The 18408-nt window shown below is 37.7% G+C and overlaps 1 protein-coding gene across 1 annotated transcript in view; it reads left to right on the top strand.

Annotated features, from left to right (window-relative positions):
• The window catches only part of LOC150081759 (methionine aminopeptidase 1), a 172802-nt gene that overhangs the window by 82486 nt on the left and 71908 nt on the right, over positions 1-18408 (top strand). The window contains exon 5 of the mRNA XM_090379623.1: positions 1723-1814. Coding sequence (XP_090235749.1) covers positions 1723-1814 — 92 coding nt within the window. The remainder of the gene's footprint in view (positions 1-1722; positions 1815-18408) is intronic.

Genomic DNA, 18408 nt, shown 5'->3' with positions numbered 1-18408 from the left:
CAAGTAGGTATCTTATCTTGGTCCATTCTGCTAAGATGTATCTTTCCAGTCATCTCTCACAACATACTGAAGTACTATTTAGCTGCAGCTTTAAAGTACTGCGGTCCTCTTCTGACCTCTCCACTGTTCAAGTAAATTCTACCTTTATAAATTCTCTCTATCAAGTTGAGCCAGCCAAGGTTTGAAAAATTGAGATTTTTCAAACCTTCATCCCATAAGCCTTTCAGAGGCCCTTAAGTTAACCAGTAGCACTCCAATAATTTCTATTGTCTGTTTAATTATAGAAAAACTTACGCTTGATGCATACTGCAAGATATTCGGGACTTATGAAGACGTTTGTTCTGGGAAGAACTGAGCACTAGGAAAAATTTAGATGTTTGATAAAATTCTTCCAGTGTTGCTTTTCATATAAAAACATTTTCATCATCATCATCCAGATGTCTAATTTCCAGTGGGTATATACAAGTCACTGTGATAGCACAGATCAGGCCTTCCCTTCTAGACCAACACACTTCCTTTCATTTTTTTTTTTATCTCCTAGATCCTATACTAGATTTTTAGTCTAGTCAGAGTGAGCTACATTTCTTCTAATGCTTGCTTAATACCATCAACTTTGCTTTGGTCTGCCTCCGGACCTATTACTAATCATTTTTGCTTCAGATATCTTTTTACCTAATGATCACCCTCCTGATCCATCTTACCTGTCTGTGCTAGCTTAAGTTGGCATCACTTACTTTTTATTAGATATTTGTTACTCCAAGATTTTTTCCTATTTCCTGAATTGTAATATCGTTTTTGCATTGATTGCTCCCATCAGTTTTTCATATGTGGGTTCCCTGTTGTGCATATATAAAATTTGTATTTTGGAGGTCATTTCACTGTGTCCATTAGTGTACAGATTGTCTTAATTTTATCAGTATATGCTGCCACCTGCTATTAGGTGGAAAGACAGATGGTGTTTCCAAGCACTAGTACACACAATTTTAATAGTTGGCAGCATGAAAATTGCAAAAGGTAGAGATCATGCCTGTTAGTCCTAGTTTTCTGATTTGAATGTAGAAAGGCTTAAATTTTCTGGAATTTGGGTCCAAAAGTGATGAAGTTAAATTGAAATACACTATATAGATGTAGAAATCATCACATTTATTTTGTGTTTCAACGCACACACACACACTGTGTCCTAGTGTGTGTGTGTTGAAACCTCCCAGATTTTTTTTAATGGATTTTTTTAAAATTTGAATGTTGATAATAATTTTAATGTTTGGCAATCAAGTTAGAATGAGAAAAAATTAATATTTAAAAAATATTCATAGAAATCTTTTGTTTTTATAAACTTCCAGTCATGACTAGTTAGCCAATCTCAGTTGGAGGGTTGTTCCAGCCTACACAACATGTATTGTGGCCCATGAACACACACACACACACACACACACACACACACACACACACACACACACACACACACACACACACACACACACACACACACACACACAATGTACAGGCATAATACACAAGTCTGAGTCGCTTATGCACCTAAAACCCACTTATGAACTTCAGATTTTTTCATTTTCAAATATTTCATTTTTATGAACTTCAAAATTCCACAAACTCAAAAGGGTTAAATAAATGAATGTACATGACTGTAATTGTCTCTTTTAATTTATTAAATTTGAAATATTTTGGAATATTTTAGATAAAATGCTTTGTATATTTCTGCAGGATACCCACTTAGTGAGCGGGCAATTAAAGAATCTACACACATTAAAATCTTAGATGATGATGAAATTGAAGGTGTCAGACTTGCATCAAAAGTGAGTAGAAGCTCTCTATCTCATTTAAGTAGCTTACCAGATTCAAACTGAGGAACATAATTTGATACAAATCTGTGAATTTCTTAATAGTTGTGTAGTCGTATGAGAACTAAATTTCAATTCCCAAAGCATTATATTCTCACATTAGAACAAATTAAAGCATTATATTCTCACATCAAGAATAAAACTCTTCAAGAAAAGAAAAGTTGACATTTAATTGTTCACACTTAAGGTGTGTTTTAATTAAACATGGCTTAAGTGTGACTGTGCAATTTGAGTAATCATTTCATAAATATGCCACTCCCTTTTTTTTTCGGAATTATTTCTTTAATGAGTTGTAGCATTTTTTTGTTGGATGCAAAGATGTGTGCTCATTTATTGATAATAATTAGAATTATCAGTTCAGATATATGAGCTAGAAAGGGAATTAACAGTAATTTATTTCATTTATTCATTTGTCTTCTAGAGAGTATTGCAAGTTTGAAAACGACCGAATTACTTCTGAAAGTATTTCCATATTAGTGTTGCATGAAAAACATGGGTGAATTATTGACAGATATTGACATTCTGCATTACAAATTACAAAGGCTATACAGTATAAACCTCATTCATCAGATTATTTTAAATGTGATATATTTTTAAGTCTTCCATTTCCCTGACTGACAGTAGGTTTTATATGCTTTTAAAGTGGATAATTCAAAGACTTGTACAATGAAATTTGGTTTTCGAATTGCATCTTATATTTTGTATTTTGAGTAGCTTGTCTACCTTGAGACTGTTTGTGAAGCCAACAAAAGTTGTGTTGTTATAATGAAATCGAAGGAGCTGTAATGAAAATTCACTGTTGTACAATATGCAGTATTTTTATACAGTATGTGCCACTTTTATCCACTCCCTGAAGAAATGCATACTTTATAGGGATGAAATCAAATGGAATTCGTACCTATAACTCTCATTTGACTTTTTAAAGTTCTTTGTTAATTCACTTAGAATACAAGCTGCAGTATCATCTTTATAACCATAATCTTACTGCTGATGCATTAATTTTAACGTGGCATAAAAGTGTTTATGAATTTTCAAAATTTCATGAAAGAAACCCACGCTGTGGAGTCTGCCACTAGTGGGTAAACTCATTGCTCAGATCCCAGACATGTTCAGGAATGCACTCTGAAAAGAGTCAATGCTTCTAAATGTAAGATTTTAGTAATTATTATTACTAAAAAGCTAGAGAAGCAGAGTTAAAAGTGGTTAAAATAAAATACGTAAGGATTTATGACACAGTCATATGAAATTTATTATGCCTTGTAAACAGGCTACAAAAGCACAGTGGTGTTTTGTCCATGATTTTTAGGACCATTTGTGAGTAGGGATAAAAATGTTATCATTGTCTGTATTTAATTTGATGGTGAGGCCAAATTTGGCCTACAGTATTCAGGTCTATAGGTTGCACCTAAAGAAAGATAGAGCTTCTAGAGAGAGTTCAGGGGAGGACAAAGTTGGTGAAGGAAGGGTGCTAATCGATATGAATGAAGAAGGGCTTAGGAGGTGCAGTCTCTACCTCCTAGGTTATATTGGGGAATGGGAGGACTGATTGAGGTTGTGTGTTTGTGAGGCCTTGAAAGGAAGTCAGTAAAATAAAAATGTGGGAGCTGTATTTTCATTGAGATAAGAGCTGAAGGAATGCATGTTGTAGATTACTGGAATAAATTCATTGTCAAGTTCCTAGGTAGCTGAGACAGTTTAGTTCATTTAAATTTATCAGACTTGGAATATCACTTTTTTTTTTTGTGATGGAGAGAGCATGGCAGGTGCGTAAGTTTATTTCCCTATATCATTTAGCCATTGTGATATTAATGCATTCTTTAAATACAAAACTTGCCTTGAGATACATTTAATAACTTCTTTTCTAGTAAGCTTTCTGCACAATATAGCATGAATAAATTTATACTAGTAATTTCCTCAATATCTGATTTTGTAGCAACTAAAGTGATTTCAAAAGGCAGAATTATTTTGGGGCACAATACGTTACTTTTATGTTTGACAGGATTTCACTATTGAGTGAACCCACACTGTTATCTTTCAGTGTTCTTCTCTCATTATCTCATTTAATGAATTCAATGAGGCAATGAATAACACACTAACCATCTACACCAGTTTATTTGCTCTCCAAATCACTATCGAGTTGTCCATTATGTTTTTAAACCAAAGTATTCTTCTTGGACTCCCAATCATAAATGTTGGTAATTACTAGCCGGTAGCACTCAAAACTAATAAAACAGTCTCTCTCAAAAGTTTCTTACTTCTGTGTTTAATATTTATGTTATTGTTTTATTGGGCACCAAGAGAAATAGGAGATTGCATTCATTTGCACTAAAATGTCTTTTTCTTGAAAATCAAAAATCACTTCACTGAACTTTGGAGAAATTTTACACCTTTTGGTGGCCCCGAGTGCCAAGCAATAGTGACTTAGCAATCTTTTGTGCCATATATACAGAGCTGTTCTCGGTGAATAAGTTATATTTATTTTTGAGTCTTTTCTTTCTTTATATATATATATATATATATATATATATATATATATATATATTTATTTATTTAATCTGTACTAACCCAACTAACTTCCTCAACTGCTTGGTCACTGGTGGTACAGCTCCTGCCTTCACGTGACCTGGGAGAAAAAAAGTTACTCTCCCAGGGCTAAAAGGAGCAAATATGGACTTAAATAATTTTCCTCCTTTAGAGCCATCAAGCTCAAGTTCAGAAATGTCCAATGAAAATGACCCAAATCAAACTAAAATACTTTGAAGAGAAGCAGAGTGTCCTAACCTCCCTAACTTTATTTGCTCTCCAAAATTTACACTCTCTGTCTACTCAGCCTGTGAGCAAGTTATCACCATTTATGATCCAAAATCTATTGCGGGATCCCAAAAAATGGTGAAGAAACTACAATCAGGAGACCTCGTTGAAACAGCCACTACCAAACATTCTGAGTGGCTATTAAAGACAAAAACATTTGGTGGGTTGCCAGTATCTGTTACTCCCCACAATACTTTAAATTCATCGAAAGGCATCACAGAGAGGGACCTACTTTCAGTGTCTGAGGAGAAATTAGTCCAAGAACTTAGTAATCAGAAGATAATCAGTGTGAAGCTCATAATGATTAAAAAAGATGGCAATCTCATACCAACTTGATCCATTGTTTTAACCTTCAGCACTCCTGATTTGCCATCCAGTGTAAAAGCTGGCTATTTAAACTGCTGGATTCGGCCATACATCCCGAATCCTCTTCCCTGATTTAAATTCCATAAATATGGCCATTCTCAGCGGGTGTGCAGAGTTGATGCCATCTGTCCTATATGTGGCTCTAAGGACCATACACAAGCAGATTGCTCAGCCTCAACCCCCTTGTGTCCCAACTGCAAAGGAAGTCATCCTGCATTTTATAAATCATGTGATATGTGGAAAACAGGAAAGAAAATTCAGAAATACAAAATAGAACATAAAGTAACATATCCTGAAGCATGCAGACAAATTATGTTTACTCTGCCTAGTCTAGCCTATGCATCTCACACCTGAAGCTATCGTTCAACTGCAGCTCAAACAGATGTGTCAATTCCACTGAACACCTCTTTGGAGAATTGGGTTAAAGAAACCAGTGAATCTACAAGCACTCCAATTAGTATCCCAACTGATACTCCAACAGTCTCGCAGCACACTGAAAGAATGAAAACTACTAAAGATTGTAAGAAAGCTGAATGACAAACCAACAGTATGGAAGTGGATGTACACCCGGATTATGAGGAACCCATCCTAGAATTGCATGCCAATGAAATGCAATTCTAGGATGGGTTCCTAGAATTGCACCAAGAGGCTCCTTGAGAATGACTTAAACCTTTGAAACAGAAATCACTGTCTACTGACGACATCTGTACCGCCCTCAACCTGTGCTTGTCAAGCAGCATCTTCACTTTCGAGGATTCCGTATACCAAGTACATGGCACTGCTATGGGCTCCTCTGTTAGTTCCGTAGTAGGCAACATCGCCATGGAAGAATTAGAAGAATAGATATTCCTGAACCCACCTGTACCTATTACAACATTGTGCAGATATGTTGATGACATCTTCACCGTCATCCCACGTGGCACCGAAACAGCATTACTAGAATATCTCAATTCCCTGTCTGGGTTCATCCAGTTCACTCTAGAGATAGAGGTTAACGGATCACTCCCGTTCCTGGATGTCCTAGTAAAACATGTGGGCCCACACCTGGAAACCTCAGTATACCGTAAGTCTATGTGGTGCGGGCAATTCACAAACTACAGATCTGGCCATGCCCCCAGTCATCTCAACAGCACTGCCCGCACTCTATTCTCCAGAGCTTGCAGTCATTCCAGCACAGATGCAGCTAGACGCAGCGAGATTTCTCATGTGAGGACAGACTTAATCAATTGTGCCTACCCAACACACGTACTAGACAAGTGCCTATTGCAAGCACAAGAGCTCAGTCCACCCGAGACCACCAACCCAGGACAATATACCTACAGCCTATGTTCCCTACTATCTAGGCATGTCAGGGCGGATCTCAAAAATCCTCGGGGAATACCGCATAAAATGCGTACAGTTGCCTGGTAGAAGCCTACGTTCTCTAGCCTCCAGTATAAAGACCCCTGTCACCTCTCTCTTACACAGCAGTGTAATATACGCATAACCTGTAGAGACTGTGACAGCTGCTACGTAGAAGAGACTTCGAGACATCTTCAAGACCGCCTTGCTGAGACTGACCAGTTCGTAATCGCAGAACACTTCTGGGCTACCCACCACGACCCCAATCTCAAGCGAGACTATGAAATAATAGACCACTCTAGGCACTTCCGCCACTGCCTATGGTTAGAGTCACTCAATATATTGAGCAATTCGAGAGCCATGAACCGCTGCAAAGGCATGAGACTGCACCCCATCTTGGAGACAACCGTTTTATACCTCGACAAGTGCTACAGAAGAACTGCGCATGTCCCTGCAACAACAATGAACGCCAGTTTAATGATTGAATAATGTGCCTTCACACGCATAACTGCATCCGTTAAGTTCAAATTCTGTTGAAAAAGAGACACGATTGTCTCGAAAGCTACAAAATATTTATAAAGATATTTTACTGGATTTATATGTTATCATTATTTCGTTTCACCATGGATCCCAGTACAACAGGCCCATTTGTACTTATACAGTATATATTTAAACAAACTTATTGAGGGAATAAAAATGAGTATAAAATAGTTAGTTTTCATCATCCCAAGAATATCTTTGTCAATAAATTGAGAGAATCATTTTTGTTGGGACCACTTTATAACTTGGGATTTAGAATTAGTTCCATTTTTGAGTTGGGTATTATTACTGAAAAAAAGTTAGCAGATAGTATAATAGGATATTATATGAAATAAGTTGTTTATGTGATTTCCCATTTTAGTTCTGGGCACCTCCGTTGCCAGGTGGGCAGGAGCAGCAGTGCGTAGCACACGCTTCTTGATTAGACCCGGGGTTTGAGCCAGTGACCACCAAATATGGAGGATGCGGAAAGGTCAGGGAATGACCACCGCATATTTCCGGAGCAATATGGCCTTAGTTTCTAATGCTCCTAAAAACCAAATAACAACAACATTTTGTTCTGGTAACCCTTCATTTATAGGCATCTCCTTAGCCAGGTGAGAAGGAGCAGCAGTGCATAGTACACGCTTCTTGATTAGACTGGGGTTCGAGCCCATCACCACCAAATACGGAGGATGCGGAAAGGTCAAGGGAATGACCACTGCATATTCCTGGAGCAATATGGCCTTAGTTGCTAATGCTCCTAAAAACCAAATAACAAACAAACCTTCATTTATTTATTATGACATTATTTTCGATTTTTATGTTGACAAAGCATTCACATGCAAACTACCATTTGATTTATATTTGTTTTCACTTTTTTTAAGCTTTTATTGCCTCAAGAAGTTTATCTGTTTTTATGTAAATATAAATAATATTTTATATTTATTCCTAATCCACAAGGCCTCTTTCATTTCTTTTACTGTATTTTACTTCAGCTTAAAAATTTCTGTTAGCATTAGCATTAGTTGAGGCATATGATGCAAAAAAGCAAGCTTATACAGTATCAGCTTTAAAAAAAAACCTTCCCATTTCGTCCCATCCAGTCACTCTAAATGTTTGTGTAGTTCAGCCTTGAATTTATTTAAGATATCAACTTCCACAACAGATGGAGGTCTGTTCCAGCAATTAACTACCCACTAGCTAAAGGCAAACTTCCACACATCTATTCTACAACTGTCTTTCCTCAATTTGAATCGTATGTCCCCTCAGGTTCTTAATCTGAACAAGCAGAATTATCCCATCAGCATTGAGCCTGTTCAACCATTCAAGGCCTTATACACCTCAATTAGATCACCTCGCAGGTGCCTGGTCTCCAGATGCTGCAACTTGCAGAACTTAAACCTCTCTTGGTAAGAGCACTCTTTTGCTCCTCTTACCAATCTTGTTGCCCTTCTCTGTACTCGTTCTAGCAACTCTACATCCTTCCTAAAACTAGGCCTCCAGAACTGTATGCAGTACTCAAGGTATGGCCTGCCCATTACCTTATAGAAAGGGATAATCACCTCCATGTCTCTTCTAGCAAAATTCCTATATATCATTGACAAAACTCCATGACCTGCTCTGGCAGCCCATCTGCACTGATCAGAGAACTTCACATCTGACTGCACAATTACACCCAGGTCTTTTTCATTCTCCACCTCCCTGACTGTAGTACCACGCAGTTGGTACATTTCTCTTCAATTACTGCTACCTATATGCAGTACTTTGCATTTGTTGATGTTAAACTTTAGTTGCCAGTTCTCTGCACATCTGCCTAACTTTTCAAGATCCTGTTGCAGTAGCATACTGTCTTTACTGCCATTTTTGCCGACTTTTGTATTATCTGCAAACTTGGACATTAAACCTGATATACCTTCATCGATATCGTGTTGTTAATTTATGAACATAATTATTGTATGTTATTATTTTATGTTATTTAAAACCATTTTTGCTGTATAATATTTTTATTTTGAAATAATATCGTATTGTAACTACATTATTCTCTACATAAAATTTGTACTGAGTAAATAGATTAACAGTGAAATAAAATGTTGACTAAACATATAAAACATGGAATAGAAAGCACAAAATGCAAATCAAGTAGTAAAAATAAATTAAGAACAGATAAAATATATAGGGTAGATGCATAAAAAATATATTATGAAAAGCTTTCAAAATGAAGTGCTTCATTGTTAGCTTAACGTTATGGTATTATAGCAATATTTCCAGCAGATGGTTGCAGGAACGAAGAACAATCAGTCAGGGACCAGCAGCACAGAGTATGCCAGTGATCATCATATTGCAGAAATAAAAAAGTTGATACATCCACTTCCCGGCTTACATAATACCCGACTTATGGAAATTTGACTTTAATGTAAGTTTTTGCCGGCCGGTGCAAACTTAAAAAAAATCATGGAAACGTATTTTGCATCCCGTAGGAATAAATAGAGGTATCGTAAAAATATCATAATGTGAACCCAATAACACATTGTTTTTTATTGGTAATTTGTTCCAAGACTTTGGAAGTTGAAATTTTCGCTATATAACTATGCTATTTATCTCTCTAAAAGGTCATTTTTATAGTGGAAATTGCATTTCACTTTCATCGTTAACATATATTCTGTTATAAGAATCAGTTTTGAAAGCCTTTGTGATATTTTTCAAAAACACATTTCTGGAGGTCACTGCCACAAAATAATTTGCACTTTCCGGTTTGTTGGGCTTTTCTGTTAGCGCAATCTATTATAAACGAGTAGTAAACTCGATCTTATTGCATTTGCGATAATCTTGATAACTGGAATTGTGTGGGATTTTGTTATTATGGTGAAATGTGTTTACCCTTCACTGAAATCTTCAGTTATATAAAAAACATAAATCAATTTTCAGAATCTTCTTTTTTTATTCCTATTTACTTATTACAATGGTGAAGGGAAAGCGCAAGTGGTAGGAAAAGAAACAAAATTGATTTAGAGATGAAGATGATTGATTAAGAAGTACAAAGCAGGATAAAGTTTGTCATCTATTGCATGGAATTAGGTCTTGCTGTGTAACAGTGAATACTATTTTAAGGGACAGTATGCTTATAAAAGAACATGTTAAAGGATCAACACATTTAAGATCGACAGTGATCACAAAACAGCATTCAGGTGCTATATCGAAGATGGAAAAGCTATTAATAATATGGATGGAAAATCAGATTCCAAAGCAAGTGCCCCTGAGCCCAATGACCATATAAGCAAAAGCAAGAAGTATTTATGAAGATATTAAGGATAAATACAGCGAACCCCAACCCAAGTTCATGGCAAGCATTGGGTGGTTTAATAGGTTCAAGCACCATGCTTGTTTTCAAATCATTAAAGTATACAGTAAAGTCGTCAGTGCCGATTCTGCAGCTGCAGAGAAATTTTGTGATGTGTTGGGAAAAACCCCTTCTAAATCTCCACGGCCCTCGACTTATGCAGCGGTGTGCTTATCAGCTGGAGAGTTAATTCTGGCAATGATGCTCGAAAGATGAAACTTGCTGACATTATGCCTGTCTCCTGTCTCTTTTTGTAATTTTATAATTTTGAAATTTGTGTAATTTTGTACACTTTTGTAATTTTTCCTGCACATGAGATAAAAAATTTGAATAAATAATTCTATTTACAAGTTTGTCGAACATTTATTTTTTGCTTCAATCAAATTCCATGGAACGCAACTCTTACGTAAGTCAGAGAGTGGCTGTAAATTGAAAAATAAATAAATTAATAAAATAAAATAAAAATTGTTTTACTTCCTCAACAGATAGGTATCTATTCAGCTTACCTTTCAATTTTTCCGAACTGAAATTTGTTTAAACCATTCATGGAGGGATGCAACTTACTCTAGTAATTAATATCTCTTTGTCTAAAAGAAAACTTTCTGTAATCCACTCTGAACCTCTTCCCCCATAATTCGAATTTATGGTTCTTAGTTCGGGAATCATTTATAACAGTGAAAATTACTTTCTCATTCATTTTATTCCATCTCTAAGGTGCATAGTTACAAGTCTCCTTAGCCCACATTGAGTCTTTACTCATGTGGATTCCCTTTTGCCAGCAGGGGCAGGTTGGGAGCATAACACCGACCAGGAAAATATTCAGAAGCGGCCCATTAATTATACAAATGCAGTTTTATATACACCCTGGCCCCCTAAGCCACCAGCCCACTGGGATTTTGGCTGATGTCACAGCCAGGCAATCTGCCCTTGTTTGCCAGTCACACCATGCACATTGTCTGTCTGGACCTTTTCAAGAAGCTCAATGTCTTTCTTTAGATGCTGTCTCACTCTTGTACTCAGTTTCCAAGTGTGGTCTTAAATTTGCCTTATATAATAGGATTATGACTTCCCTATCTCTACTAGCAAATGTTCAATAATTTAATGATAGGATACAAACCTTGCCACCAGTCTACACTGCTCAGATAACTTCATACTTATTCATATTGAAACTCCCAGATACCCTTATTTTCTTATTGTTTTTAGTTCAGCCCCACTAACCATGTAAGTTATTTTGGAATTTCTATTCCCCAAAATGTAAGACTTTACATACATTTTGCTGCATTAAAACTTAGCTGCTACTTTTCTAACCATCACTGAAATCTATTTAAGTTGTCCTGAAGGAGCTACGCTTGGTGCTGATCATTAACTACTCTATCAATCATGACATCTGCAAATTCTGATATCACAACCTCTATCCCTTTGATTGATGTCATTTAAAAAAAAAAACAAAAAAACAACAACAGTGGTCCCACTACGATATGTACTGGGACCACTGTTGTTGGGACCACTTGGGAAATCAAACTTCTTATGTTACCTTAATCTGAAGAGTAACCATCAATCACAACCCTCTGCCCCCTGTCCTTGAGCTATCCAGCAATCCAACTAAGGATTTTCTCTGTTTCCTACATGCTCCAGTTCATATAGTAATGTCTCACAGGACTGAGTAAAATATTTTGCTGTAATTCAAGTAAACGATATTGAAATTATTACCCACATCCAACACATGAGTGACTGTCAAAGTAGCTGACCTGGTTGTTTAAGATGGGCAGCATTTCTCTGTGTCGTGTAGGCACCACACATCGATCCCTGCTTAGATTGGTTCGCACTGGGTGCTCATCTCCAGTAGTGCTCCTTCAGGATTACTTGAACATAGTGCAAGAATAGTCAGAAAATGGGCAGATATGTTTTAATGCAACAAAATGCAAGCTGTTACACTACACTTGGTGGGGTTGAATTAAAAACAGTAGAGGAAGAAAGGGATCTAGGAGTTATAATACTGGTAGATATTGAAGTTTTCTGAGAGTTGCGTAAACAGGCAACCAGGAAAGCCCATGGTGTCCCATTGATGATTTATCGAACATTATCCTCTAGATATGGAGGTCATAATCCCACTGTATGGAGACCTCATCTGAAAAATGACACAGAACTCTTTGAAAAGGTCCAAATACGGGCAACTCACAGGCTGAGATCGGCAAATGGGTGACCATATGAGGAAAGACTGATTGTGCGAGCTACAGAGCTTGCTAACCAGGCACCTCAGAGGTGACCTGACTGGGGTTTATAAGGCCCTTTTCACTGTTATAGAGAATTCCAGAAATTGGGGACATAAATTCAAATTAGGAGAAGAGGTTTATACTAGACTGTAAGAAGTTTTCTTTTAGCCAGCATGTCATTGATTGCTAGTAATTGAGGCTGACAGTGTGAATAAATCCAAAGGTCAACTGGATAGTTACCTATTGGGGGGGGGAAGCAAATAATTTGTGTTTTTTTTTTAATTAATTTATTTCGGCCAGTATTTTTGCACTATATGGCTATTACTAATATACACGGTGCTGATCTGCACATAGGCGTTATATCCAGGGTTACTACAGTTTCACCATCATGAATTGCAAGCAGAGGATTAGGCTGTCACAGACCTAGCAGACTGCCAAAATTAGGTCCACTTGACTTGAGTGTCACCTGAATCTATCAGCGTATTAGATTCACAGTTAGCAACCCTAGCTTGACATAACCTGAGAGAATGTCTGTGACAGCCTAAAGGACTAAAAATGATTTTCTATTTACAAAACTATGGTTGATCTTAAGCATCAGCCAAAACTATTGGCTTTCAGATAGAAATGAAACTATCTGAATGAATCAGTATTGTACTCTTGATCTTTGGATCCTTGTTATTTCTTACCACTGAATTCAGATTGGCTGGTTGGTAGTCATGTGCTTTACCTTTAGAGCTACCTTTTTGTTGGCACTTATGCATTCCAAGGGAATCACCCTTGAGTCCCATGATTCCCTCATAATAGCCTTAATGGCTCAATGCACTCTCTTGCAGCCTCCCTCTAAATTACTGATTATGTGCCATGAGCTCCAGGGGCCTAACTCTAGTTTTGATTCTGAAAGGTGTGACATTTTTTCCAAAGGCTCACATCTGGTGAATATGGGCTTGGCACACCCAGGGTCCTGAGCTGGATATCATCATCCTTCTCTTTCTTGGTGATTCCTTTCTACTTCTGATTGACTTTCTCTCTCTCTGTATCTGGGTAACTCAGAATTTTTTTTTTTTTTTTTGCACCAAAAGCCTCAGGCTTCCTTGCACCTTATAGCTAATGATGATAATAATAATAAGCACTGGGAAAGCAAAATTGAGAGTAGGAGTGTGTTATAGGCCTAATCACTGATGAATACAGTTAAGAACAGTACAGAGAAATACAGTGGGCAGTAAATAAGATTGTCTTATAATGGGGGATTTTAACTTCCCAGATATAGGCTGGAACTTGTGGGTTGGTCACTCGCACACTAGCAAGACTTTTGTGGATTTATTCGATGATTGTTTTCTACAGCAGCATGTTCAAGAGGCAATCAGAGAGAGTAACACTCTTGATCGTGCGTTATTCGTGCATTAAGAATCTGCATATAATGGAACCACTGGATGGCAGTGATCACAGTGTACTGTTGTGAGATTTACTCAAAGATGTAACTACCATCAGGGATAAAAGGGAAGGCTTTTTGCTTTCATAGAGGTGACTACAGTGGTCTCAGACAGGTTTTATATTCTATACACTGGGACCAACAGCCAATCCTAAATGGGAAGCATTCAAAGAAATAATCTTGGAAGCTACTAGGCTTTTTGTTCCAGCTAAGAAATACTTTCAAGGTTTAGGCTGAAATGGATGTCAGATGAATTAATGAGACATGGCAGAGAAGAAAAATGCATGGAATGCATATAAATTAACAGGATGCACAGAAGCCTATGGTAGATAAAAGCTAGTCTGTAATCAAGGCACAAAGGAGGTTAGGTGTGCGAAGGCTTATTACAAGAAATCTTTGGCAAAGGATGGAAAGAAAAACAGCGAAGACTTCTTTACTTATGTAAATTCTAGAAGGAAGGGGATGAATCACATTGGCCCACTTGATATTGATAGTTTGTTTTATGATTCTGCTCAGCTGACAAACTGAATGAGTATTTTGCATCTACATTCACACATGAGGAATTCTGTAGGGAAGTGGAGGCCAGACGCTTAACAAACTCTAAGAGGTAGCTAAATGAAATGATTTTCTAATAACTGAGAGCAAAGTGGAGGAGAAATTGTTGCAGTTAAACATAAGAAAGGCACCTGGGGTGGATGGGATCTATCCAGTTATATGAAAGCAGGCAGCAAAGGAAGGCACCTCCATAGCCAGGTGGACAGGAGCAGCAGTGCGTAGCACACAATTCTTGATCAGACCGGGGTTCGAGCCCGTGACCACCAAATACGGAGGATGCAGAAAGGTTAGGGAATGACCACCGCATATCACCGGAGCATTATGGCCTTAGTTGCTAATGCTCCTAAAACCAAATAACAAACAGCAGCAAAGGAAGTAAGCAAATCCTTAGTCATTGATTATGAGAGCATCCTTGGACACGGGAGGTCCCCATGGACTGTAGATGAGCAAATGTATCCCCAATTCACAAAGGGGTATCAAAAGGTGACACGAATAATTACAGATCAGTTAGTTTAACATCTTTTCCGGGAAAAATAATGGAGTCTCTGGTTAAAGAAGCACTGCAGAATCATCTAGACAAGACTGCAGTTATAGTTCAGGCACAGCATGGGTTTGTTAAAGAGAAATCTTGTCTGACCAATTTGATTGAATACTATGACGTGGAGGCGCCTCCGTAGCCAGGTGGGCAGGAGCAGCAGTGCGTAGCACACACTTCTTGATTAGACCAGGGTTCGAGCCCGTGCCCACCAAATACGGAGGATGCGGAAAGGTCAGGGAATGACCACCACATATCCCCGGTGCAATATGGCCTTAGTTGCTAATGCTCCTAAAAACCAAATAACAAACAAACAAACTATGACGTGGTCACAATGGAACTGGATGCAAAAAATAATTTTGATATCATATACTTGGATTTTAGGAAGGCTTTTGATACTGTTGCTCATGGAAGACTACTGTACATATTGGACCAGTATGGCATTAAGGGCAAGTTGCGGTTATTGATAAAGGGATATTTGAGTGGGAGAGAAGACAGAGAATTGTAATCAGTGGTCACTGCTCTTTGTGGAATAATGTTATTAGTGGAGTCCCGCAGGGTTCCATGTTGGGCCCATTGTTGTTTTCTGTATTTATTAATGATAGTGATCAGGCTTAATGTCCAAGTTTGCAGACGATATGAGTTGATAGGGTTGTTAATGACAGTATGCTACTGTAACAGGATCTAGAAAAGTTGGGCAGTTGGCTAGGATGTGGCAACTAAAGTTTAACGTTGAAAAATGCAAAGTACTGCATATATATAGCAGTAACCCGAGAGTAACGTACCAACTGTGCGGTACTACACTCAGTGTAGTGGAAAATGAAATATACTTGGGAGTAATTGTACAGTCAGATATGAAGTTTTCTGACAGTGCAGATGGGCTGCAAGAGTAGCTCATGGTGTCTTGTCAATGAGATGCTGGAATTTTGCTAGCTGAGATAAGGAGGTGATTATCACCTTGTATAAGGCAATTGTCACACCACACCTCGAGTACTGCATACTCGAGGTGTGGTGGGGATATAGGATTCAGGTCTGTAGGCCTTATTTTTGGAAAAATGCAGAGTGGCTGGAACAAGTACAGAGAAGGGCAGAGAGATTGCTTATTGGAACAAAGGTTTGCTCTTACCAAGGAAGGCTTAACTTCTGCAGATTGCCGCATCTGGAGACTAGGCACCTGCAAAGTGATCTGATTGAGGTATATAAGGCCTTGAATGCTTTGAGCAAGCTCAATGCTGATGGGATTTTTCCTGTTACTCAGATTACGCATCTGAGGGAGCATAGATTCAAATTGAGGAAAGAAAGTTGTAGAATAGATGTATGGAAAATTGCATTTAGCCAGCAGGTTGTTGATTGCTAGAATAAACTTCATATGTCATTGTGGAAGTTGATAGCTTTAATAAATTCAAGGCAAACTTTTGGATTGAATGGCTGGCTGAAATGGGAAGTTTTTTTTTTTTTTTTTTTGGCTGATGCGGTATGAGTTTGCTTTCTTGCATCATATGCCTCTACTATTGCTAATGCTAAAGTTTTTCTTAAATAAAAATCTGAAATTTATTATCACTAATTTCATGCTTTCTGACTTGCACAGTTTCTACTCACCATGAAGTGTCTTTCTTCTGTAAATATTGGAGTAATACTCCTCAGTTCATCCACACATCAGCTGCATTATCTAAGGCTTCCCTTCCCCCATTTCAGTGCTCTCTTACCCAGCATCCATTTCAGTATCCATTCAGTGCTCTTCTTACCCAGTAATTTCTCACAACTGCCTTTGCCAGCATAACCTTTTCTGGGGCATTATTACAGATCGGTTTGTAGCTGCTTGTAGGCTTCATTTCTTCTTATTGCTCTATAATTTTTCCCATACCATCTTTTTCTGCTAAACTTTGTTAAACTGACTAGCTCATTATTCATCCACCTCAGAATTCTTCTCATTTTGTATTTCCTAAATGGTATATATCAGAGGTTCCCAGACTTTTTGTCTTGTGACTCCTTAAAATGTTTCCTAAATTTCATGTGCCACCATCTTCCACAACAAGTGCAAATAAACAGATTTGACATAAACTTTAGCTATGATTATACTGGTGTTCAAAGAAAGTGCATCACCTAGAAATTTCACATTTCTAACCCTTTTTTGCAATGGTATGTTATATTAATGACTAGCATCACAAATAGAAATATAAACAAAAGATATTTATTAATAGTTAAGGCAAAGCTAAGTAATATTTGACAGATGCTCTCAAAATATTCCAAAATATTGCAACCTTTATACAACAGTTTTGGTAAACAAGATAATGGTGAAATGTTATCAGAAGCCCTCAGTTTGCTTCAGTTTATCATTTTAAATGGAAAACAAAGTGCAAACTAATATTTAGTTGAACTGCCTCTGGCCCTGATGACAGCAGCACAGCATCAAGGCATTGACAAGATCAATTTCTGAAGATAATCGCTGGTGGTTTGTGGTTCAAAACACGAATTATGGCTTCCTGAAGTTCACAAAGGGTCTTTGTTTTCTTTCTGGCAACTGCAGATTCCACACAATATCAACAGTTCTCTGTACGATTCAGGTCTGGGCTGTTTCCCGGCCAGCTAAGAATTGTAATGGACAGTTCTTCCAACCATTTTTTCACCTGTAACGAATGTAAACACATTACTTTTGAATCTCTAATGCAGAAATTAAGCTAAAGTAACTAGAGAAGTGCCTACTTACACTTTTTGCCCAATGACAAGGAGAAGAGTCGTCCTGAAAGATGCAGTTACTTGGCAGGTTGAAATGGTCTATAATGGTTGGCAGCAATTTGCATTCCAATTTAACCAGGTATCCATTCGCATTTACGGAACTGTTATAAACTGCAGATGACCTATATCGCGATACGCAATGCACCCCCATATCATTTGTCTGGTAGGGAATTTCACTGTAGACACCATACAGTCTGGATGGTATTCTTCACCACATCTACGGCAAATCGTTTGTCTCCCATCAGAGCCATGCAGGTTGAATTTCTTCTCATCTGAGAAAATAACTGAGTTCCACTGCTTGGGGGGTCCATTTGACATGTTCCTTAAACACACCAAATTAATTGGGCCTTACACATTTTTTGTGTGAGGAGGGGCTTCTTAGCATGATAAGAAGCAGTAACAGCCTTCAAAAATGGGCTAAAAGTCCATTTTTGGAGGCTGTTATTGCACTTGCTACCACTCCTGTCCTTCTGGCTGTTTACTGCACTTGCTGCCACTCTTGTCCTTCTGGCTGTTACTGCACTTGCTACCACTCCTGTATGTTCTTCTCATTCTCTTTTCAGCTCAGACAAAGAACTTTTACGGTTTTTAAAGCATAAGCGCTTCAAAATATGATCCTGTTTTGACATAGACTTGTTTGCATCTGGTTCCTTTTTCCCTATTAAAGTAAAAAAAGTAAAGTGCAGCCATTATCAACCCACTGC

This window comes from Mastigoproctus giganteus, chromosome 8 (genome assembly GCF_048544385.1).
Source record: "Mastigoproctus giganteus isolate SK-2022 chromosome 8, ASM4854438v1, whole genome shotgun sequence".
Lineage (NCBI taxonomy): Eukaryota > Metazoa > Arthropoda > Arachnida > Uropygi > Thelyphonidae > Mastigoproctus > Mastigoproctus giganteus.
Note: the sequence above shows the minus strand (reverse complement) of the source record. Positions and strands in the feature narration are given on the sequence as shown.